The following is an 8,943-nucleotide window of genomic DNA, read 5'->3' on the forward strand; positions in this document are numbered from 1 at the left end:
TTCTCTCTGATTCGCAGATATCTAAAATTGTGCAAAAACTTTCTCTAGATCGACCCAAGCATGTACTCATAAAAAAGGGAGGAAATATCCAAAGGATAGGGATTTCCAAGAAATTCAAAGAAAACAAGCATTAGCTGAAATTTGCTATGAAAATATTCAAGCGGAATAAAGTGGACAAAGTGACCATATATGAACCACCATGAGCAACAAGAAAGAATGAAGTCGAGCCAACGACAATAAAAAGAGGCGCTGATTGGGAGGCAACCCAATTTTTATTTTTATTTTTGGTTTTGGTTTTTATTATTTTGATTTTTTTTTCCTTTTCTTTTTTTTTAAAATAGTACAATTTTTGTTACATTTCTGCAGAAGACGTCTTCTAACAAGGCGTGACCACGCCTTATAAGAATACCACGCCTTGTACGAAAACCTCTACTGATTTAAAAACAAAAAAAAATTCGTTCCAGTAGAGGTTTTCGCACAAAGCGTGGCCATGCCTTGTTGAAAACCTCTACTGAATTTTTTTTTTAAAAAAAAATTCTTAACCTACTTTTTTTCTCTCTCTCTCTCACAGCAGCCTCCATCGCCTCTCTCCAAATCCCCTCTCCCATCTCGCGCCACCTTCTCCAGCATCGTTGCGACCCACCAGCCGCTCGTCACTCGTTTGCTCTAACTTCCATAACCGAGCCACTCTCTCACTTCTCCATCGCCGCAGTAGATGATGTTTCTTTACGATGCTCAGCATTTTTCAGGGGAGTTCTCTAACTTTTCCTACTATTTTATCGTTTTCGTTGAGCATCTATTTTTTGTCATTGAGGACAATGTCAAGTTTAGGTGTGGGAGTTTGATTTGATTGCGAGAAGTTTGACTTGTGATTGTGAGAAGTTTGACTTGACTGTGGGATTTTTGAATTTTTTTTATTTTATTTGATTTTTAGTATATTGATTTAATTTTTCAGCATTTTCGGTTTTTTTAAAAAAAACAGTGACGTTGTTAGTTCCAAGCACCTAGTTCATTTGTTATCTCTTTCTTCTGAATCCTAATTGCCTCCGATGCGGAAAAAAAAATGAAAATGTTTTCTTTGCGCGCAAATGTTTTTGCATTCTCACATTTGCATTATGAATAAGTTGCTCTTGATGATAGTTAGAGAGGACAAATGTGTGGGATTTAACACAATTGCTATATTTTTTTCTTTTGTGAGCTTTGAGCCTATGAGCAATCTTAATATCATGTTATATTTTCTTTGATTGTGTGTTGTCATTGCATTGTTAATTTTTCTAGAACTTGCATTGTTATACATGTCTTTGTCAACACTTTGTGGTGGATTAGGTGCATAGACAAAATGATAAGGGCATTAGGTTCGAACCATTTTCTTTCGCATCATCTGAGCCATTGTTTGAGCCTACCCTGATTCATAGACCCCTAGTGAACTAAGTTTGAGCCTCAGCCTTTTTTCTTTGAATAAAAATAACCACATTATAAGCCCTGATTAATCATTTTTGTTGGTTATCCCCCTTTTTGAACCTTGAATTGGAGCATCATATAAACTTTTCACAAATAGCATCACTCAATCCAAAATAGTGTGAATTGTTGGGATTTAGTCAATCTCGAATCCTTATCGTCACCGTCTACAAAAAACACATAAACAAAAAACAAAAAAGCAAAAAAAAAAAAAAGAGAAAGAAGAGAAGTAGACGAAGCCAGAAAAAAAAAAGAGCTGGAAAAAAAAAAAAAAATGCTCTTGATTGTTATAATGTGATATAAGAGTTTTTGGATACATTTTTATTTGTGTGAGAAAAGTTTGATATGGTTTCTCCAATTCCATAGCTCATTGTTTCCTTTTATCCTACCTGACCCCTAGTCACATTACAACCTATTTTAGCCCTTTTTGTTTGTGTATTTTAATGCATTCATTCAGTGACAGGATGTGATATATTTGCAAGTCTATGGTAAAAATTTTCAATACATTTGACATGAGAGTTTGTTGATATATATCCTAGACACTAATGAGCGGAATGAGCGAATCTTGTGAGGAGTTATTAAATCACATGCATTTTAATTTCTATATATTCTGATTGCAGTGATTGTTCATGATGTTATTTTGTGAGATGCTCTGAAATTAAAATGTCTTGTTGCATGAAAAAAATGTTTTGGATAAGTAGAGGAAGCGGAAGGAGGACGAAATATTGAGATAATGAGTTGATCTATTTTATGTTTGAGGACAAGCATCGTTTAGGTGTGGGAGATTTTGATAGGCTCGTAATAGTTAGTATTTTTATTTTCATATTTCTCATTATTCTAACCTCCGATATGTTTAATTGATACATTTTTATGTAATTTTAACGTAGGAGGAACTTTCACGGTCTTGGAGCAAATTTGAGCTAAAAAGGTGATGTTTATCACATTTGAGGTTCCCAAGATAGAGTTTTGAAAGAGAATGGCCAAACAAGAAGAGGTCCTGTAACAAGGCGTGGCCACGCCTTGTGGTTATATTTCAGCTGCCTAAAATTGCAAGAAGTGGAAATTTTTGGAGGGAAGATAATATCTATTATTTTATATTTTAAGATTTAGGGTTAATTAAGATTAGTAGACTTTTTTAGCTTAAATAAAAAAGGCCCAAATCTACCACTCCAGCCGCAGCACAAGAATTAAAAAGATCTCTCCAACCAATTTCCAATCTCACGTAACGCAAGTACAAGGGAGGCGGCAGAGAAGATTTTTCATCCAATCACTAACAACTCACGTGGAAGGTAAAGGATTTTTGTGGTTCAATTTTCCTTTGAATTTAGTTTTCATACTTTTGTTTATTTTTCTTTATTTAACTTTCTTGGAGATTGTATATCAAACTATGTTAGGCTAATTTTTTTAGTCTCATTCAAAGGATAGTCTACTATTTTAATTTTATCACTGTGAGGTTTTTGTACTGTAATTTATTATTCTTCTTTTCCCAAGTATTCGTTGATTTATGATTTAATTATATGAATGTTATACGTCAATTAATCTGACAATTTAATTTGATGTATGATTTTCTAATGCTAACCATGAATTCAGTGATTTGTAATTGTCATTAACGATTGGTACGTGAGTAGCAATAGGTTAGATGTGTTGTGCTATCATAATATGTGTAATCTAAATAAATCGACGGAACTAGATCTTCCAATTGCAGCTATCTCGGTTGTTAGATTTTAGGATTAACTGCTTTCACGAAACTAAAATGCTATTTTTAATTAATACGGAACGCTATCGTGCCCAGTTGATTATTGGTAAGTTTTGACTGGATGCTGGGTTTGGTCAATTAGTTTAGGAAAATACAAGAATTTTAGCGGCTATCCCTATTATTCTAAGGTTAATTGCTTGGAATAACATGAATAAATGATTGGTTAACCGATGAACAGTGAGATAATTAAATAGTAGAATCCCCTTGAATCAGTATTTTCTCATAATAAATTCTTCACTTTATTCTCGTCGATTAATTTTCGTTTCTAGATTCAGTATTTTTCTTGCTTGGTAATTTTAACTTTTGTTATTTTATTTAGTAATTATCAAAACAAATCTCTCTTTTTTATTTTTATTATCAAAAAAAATAAATCTATCGTTCCCTGTGGATTCGACCCTACTCACCATTACACTCATTTTTATTTAAAAAGGGTAGGAATTAATTTGGTGGTCAACGACAGCACACCAATGTGATATGAATGATGTTATGCAAGTCATGTGATTTCGAAATTTTATCCATATTGTTATATTGTGCTCGAACGGTCCCCACTTGCTAAGTATTTCCCAAAATACTCACCCCTTACTCTCCCCTCCCCAGATTTATCCGAAAAACTGGTTGAGGATGAGGAGTCCGAACAATTTTTGGGCTGGTGATTCACGTGATTTTATTAATAGCCATGTTATTTTCGAATTTCGTATTTCTAATTCCATGTAAGATGTTTCCGCATTAGTTATTTTAGTTGTAAAAACATTGATATCTTTTTGAGAATTTATGAAATAAACTGATTTCGGTTATACTGTGCTACGAGACTGGTTGTTTTTCGATTGTGTGATTGATGAGCAACGTCGATGTCGACTAAACTCAATCTCGGGACGTGACATTTAAGGAAACTCCAAAGCTTTGCAGCCGGAATCAACTGCAGTGACTGCCAAAAGCAAGATAATTTCAAATTCTAAAATAGTATAGTGCATTTAACATCCAAGCTCGATTAAATTAAGCCCATATATAAATCATTTCAAGAAGGCAAAAAAAAAAAAAAACCATTTGGAAATCCTTGCTTCGAATTCAAGAAACAGAATCTGGCTGTACCTTGGTAAGAAGAAGTTTTAAGCAATTTCTCAATCAATTTTCTGTCAATTAAGCTATCATCAACGGCCAAAACCTGAAACTAAGACTTCGTTGCAGCTGCAGCCATACCCATTGCCACCAATATTTTCAAGTAATAATTAAATGACAAAAAGAAGAAATGGTGCTTTTTAAAAATTATTATATTGTGAGTGGAGTTTTGATTTGGTTTTTTGAATAAGATGAAGGGAGAGAGATGAAGGAAGAATGTCAGTGAGGCCCACCAAAATCTGCAACTCACAAAGCAAGATCTGACCAGATTTGCTCCAAAGATTTTCTCGAACTTTTCCAACTTGGAATTGGATTTACGCTTTGCAATTATTACCATGGTAGCTTCGTTACATCGGATATAACATGTTTGATAAGAATATTGACAATATTAGTATTAGCATCAGATGTGGGATCTACGCATCCAATTACGACAACTGCACTCGAAGTGTCCCATGAAGTCAATGACATGGGGTCGCATTGCCATTGATGTGGAGCTATCTACTCTTTGATGACATGAGTTGCAGCTGCTATTTTTTTTATGTTTATTTTGTAAAATTTCAGAATAACACAATAATTTGTAAATCATATAACTGTTACTTGTCTCTCGGTTGGATAAAATAATTGGAAGTTGTATATATGGTCTTGGACAATCATCACCCCTTGAGCTAGCTTTTGAGGTTAAGTTAGGTCCAAGTTTCAATCTTAACATGATATCAGAGCTCAGGTTCCACCGTTATGTGTTGGATTGTCCATAGTTGAGTCACTCGTTCTACCCATAATTGGGTCATTTGTAAACTTCACGCTCCAATTTTTCATTCCTTGTACGTGATGGGGTGTGTTAGTTGTCCCACATCGGTTGGATAAAATACATGAGAGTTATATATACGGCATTAGACAATCCTCCTCCCTTGAGCTAGCTTTTGTGGTTGAGTTAGGTCCAAGTTCTAATCTTAACTGTGAAAACCTCCATGTGTAACTCTAAAATTAGGAGGACCATTAAATTTTGGTGCACATATTTTGGATGGGATTATTTTATAATACTTTTGGTAATGCAATATTTAATTAAATGGTATTAGTTTAGGCATCAAGGCATGCAAATTTCGAAAATTTGGGAAGGAGATTTACAAGATTGAGATATCCTACAGAATCTAGAGGATTGGGGCATGATATTGCAAGAAATTTTCGAAAATCATATAATATTCTATACCTAATTATTGTGATGCTTGGATATAAGGAAGCTTTCAAGGTAATTAGAAGCAATTAATCAAAGTTTGCTCAAAAATCCTTCCCACCTAGCAACCTAAATTTCGAATCAATGGAGGGCAATGAGATCATGGAATAAATCTCACAACTTAGGTAGCTAACGTTTCGAAAAATGGCAAGAATATTGGAGTCAAATATTGAGAGATTTGAAGCAATTTTGGGCAATATTAGACTACTATAATGTGCTCCATCATCCTCCCCTATAAATACTCCATCATTCCTACTCATTCTCACACCCAAAATTTCGAATTCCCTTGCTAAAAATCTCGAAATTCCAGCTGCTATCCTAGCCAAAACTCTGCCCAAAAATCGTCCCAAAGTAAGGCCAAAAGTCGAGCCGAAATGCCACCCAGGTGAAGAGCAAGAAGTAATCCAAATCTAGCATCGTGCACCTACGTTTTTAGCATCCAAAATACTGTAAGTGGGCTCGTTTTAAAAGTTTAAATTTCGGATTATGCATGTGTTCGGTTTTCAAAAATTCGTCGAGTACAAATTCTGTTTTTTTTCCTTTCTTGTGTTGATTGTCATACGGTTTTGAGCACTGTGAGGAGTCGATTGTGTATGGGTGGGAATCTCAACCATGACATGATCCTTACGCGGTGGGGATATAACCGCTATATGACCTCGCCCCCTTAGAGGAATAAAAATTAGGGACTGATATCAGGTAAACAATAGAAATTAGATGAATCTCAGTGCTTGGTCAATGTTATGCATGTGTTATGAATTATGTATACAAATCATGTGTTTCGAAATTTATGCATGTTGCGATATTGTGCTCGATACGTCCCACTTGCTGAGTATTCCCACAATACTCACCCCTCTTACAATAATTTCCCAGATAATCCTGAGGAAGAACTCGAGGAGGAAGAGTCTGAACAATTCTGGGGATGGTGAATGTTCAAGAATTTAGATTAAGTTTAAAGTTTATTATGATTATTCAGTTTTACGTTTCCGCATTAAACTCTGTCGTTTTGATTTCGGGATTGTAAAGACAATTGTTATTTCCTTTGAATTATGATATATAAATTGGTTTTGTTTATACTGTGCTACGAGGCTGGTTGTTTTCGATTGAGTCAGGGACGGATCCAGGAATAAAAGTTGGGGGGGGGACTTGAAGTCAATATGATAAGTTATATATTATTAAAAAAAATTTACATTATATCGTTCAACGAAGTTGTGTCCTACGAGATTTTAAAACATAAAATTCATCAATAATAGAATTTACATCAATATAATTAAGTAAATCTCGTTCAATATAGAGTGTCAAACAATCGGCAAGAAAGTCATCCTCCATTTTATTGCGAAGTGCCGTCTTCACATGCTTCATTGCTGAAAAAGCCCGCTCAGTAGTGGCAGTAGACACAGGTAATGTCAAAACAAGATGAATCAATCTAGTCAACATAACATTAACACTTGACCGTCCACTCTCGGTCAATTGCTGACACAACTCAACAAGTGTAGAAACCTTTAAATTCTGCATCACATCAAGTTTATAATGTATCAATTCATACTCCAAAGCAACAATTTCTTGATCTGTGAAATCTCCAGGATAAAACTTCTTCGCAAGCTTGCAAATATCATCACTGTTAAATGAGTCAAATGAATTTTTAGGACCTAAAGCTGTACTAAGAGAAAGAAGTTCCACCGATGACTCATTGAACCGAGTATTTAACTCCATCAAAATGAAATCTATTGCTGCATTAAAAACATCAAAGTGGTAATGATGTTCTATTGTAGTTTGCCGACAGGAACGTCCAATCTTATATAGACAATCAAGGTCAGGTACATCAATTTCATTTCTTGAGCAAAAAACTTTAACTTCCTGAAGAAATTCATTCCACCCACATTCTCTAAATTCTTGAAGGCAAGTTTTGGTAGTAGTGACAAATGTGATAGAGTCAAAATGTCTTGAGATTTTCTTTGAAGAATTTGACAAAGAGTATCTGTTGTTCTCATAATTTTATGCATTAAGTGCAAAATAAACACAAATTCAAAGCTTGCCATGTTTCTGTAAATCCCCCGAACTTCAGCCTTAACTCTTCCATTTGGAGAATAATCACTGAGAACTTCAAAAACTTTGCAAGTTGCAGTGTACATACCTATCAAGCTTTTTACCGAATCATAGTGAGAACTCCAACGAGTAGCTCCTGCTCGTTGCAAATTACCAATCTGGTTTGCATCATTTCCAGAATCACGTTCTCCAATTGACAACATATACTCAATTTCATTTCTCTGTGCAGTATGTAATTCAGCAATGCGCTTAGTAGAAGAAGTGACAATATTAACAATATTGTCCAAATGAGAAAAGAATTCCCAAATAACACTAACATCCTTAGCTGCAGAAACCAGTGTCAGTTGTAAACGATGTGCAAAACAGTGGACATAGTATGCATAGGGACAATCTTTGAGAAATAATGCTTGAAGTCCATTCCACGCTCCACGCATATTGCTAGCACCATCATATCCTTGGCCTCTGATTTTCTTAACATGGAGATCATGATGAACAAGAACATTTGATATCTCATTTTTCAAATTCATTGAGGTAGTGTCACTAACACTTTTGATGGCAAAAAATCTTTCTGTCAAAATCCCATGATTGTTCACAAACCTCAATATAATGGCCATTTGCTCTCGTTTAGATATATCTCGGGCTTCATCAACAAGAATACAGAAGTATTTATCTCCAACTTTTTCACGAACCATCTGTCGTACTCTATTGGCCATAATATGTAAAATCTCTTTCTGAATTTCTGGAGCGATATATTGGGCAATTTTTGGAGCATTCTCAAGCACAACTTCATCAATTTCTATATTCATTTTTGCAAAAGCCTTCACCAATTCAAGAAAATTTCCACGATTAGATGAAGATAGAGATTCATCGTTACCTCTAAAAGCACAACCTTGAAGTGCTAGCCAACGAACAGCTACAATTGAGGTGCTCAAACGCAGACGATTTTTCTCTTTTTCCTCTTTAGATTGTGCATGCATCACTTTATCAATATGTTGTGAGGGCCTCATCAAATTTTCAGCCCTTCTCTCACACATAGTATGAGGTGAAGAAGCTGCAGAACCAATATGCGCAAGAAAAGCACATGTTTTTCCTTGGTTTACCCTTTTCCAATTGTCAAATCCTTCATTGACCAATGCCGAGATATTAGATGAATTAACATCATTCAGGAAAAGAAAACAATAGAAACAATATGCCTTATTTGTTGAAGGCGAATATTCCAACCAATAAAATTTCTGAAACCATTTTTTTTGAAAACGACGATTCTGGCTTCCAAATTTTGTACCTGGATACTCCAACATATCTGGTTGATAAGGCCCCATATTTAGATATGAACGTCTTA

At 34.9% G+C, this 8,943-nt stretch overlaps 1 protein-coding gene across 1 annotated transcript; it reads right to left on the bottom strand.

Moving 5' to 3' along the window:
- Window positions 1-6,758: 6,758 nt before the first annotated feature.
- LOC142537471 (uncharacterized) lies at window positions 6,759-8,638 on the bottom strand. The gene is made up of 2 exons (XM_075642981.1): window positions 7,595-8,638; window positions 6,759-7,415 (listed from the first exon to the last, which is right to left on the bottom strand). Exons 1-2 carry the CDS (start codon window positions 8,636-8,638, stop codon window positions 6,759-6,761), a joined length of 1,701 nt encoding a protein of 566 aa, XP_075499096.1.
- Between the last annotated feature and the right edge of the window lie 305 nt (window positions 8,639-8,943).

The sequence above is a fragment of the Primulina tabacum genome, chromosome 2 (genome assembly GCF_025594145.1).
Source record: "Primulina tabacum isolate GXHZ01 chromosome 2, ASM2559414v2, whole genome shotgun sequence".
Classification (NCBI taxonomy): domain Eukaryota; kingdom Viridiplantae; phylum Streptophyta; class Magnoliopsida; order Lamiales; family Gesneriaceae; genus Primulina; species Primulina tabacum.

What these genes read in the sequence shown, in the direction of transcription:
- LOC142537471 (XM_075642981.1), bottom strand. Translation starts at nt 8,638, where the DNA reads ATGTGTGAGAGAAGGGCTGAAAATTTGATGAGGCCCTCACAACATATT. An exon ending in GGGGGATTTACAGAAACATG is followed by an intron (nt 7,416 to 7,594) that starts GCAAGCTTTGAA and finishes GAATTTCTTCAG; the next exon opens with GAAGTTAAAGTTTTTTGCTC.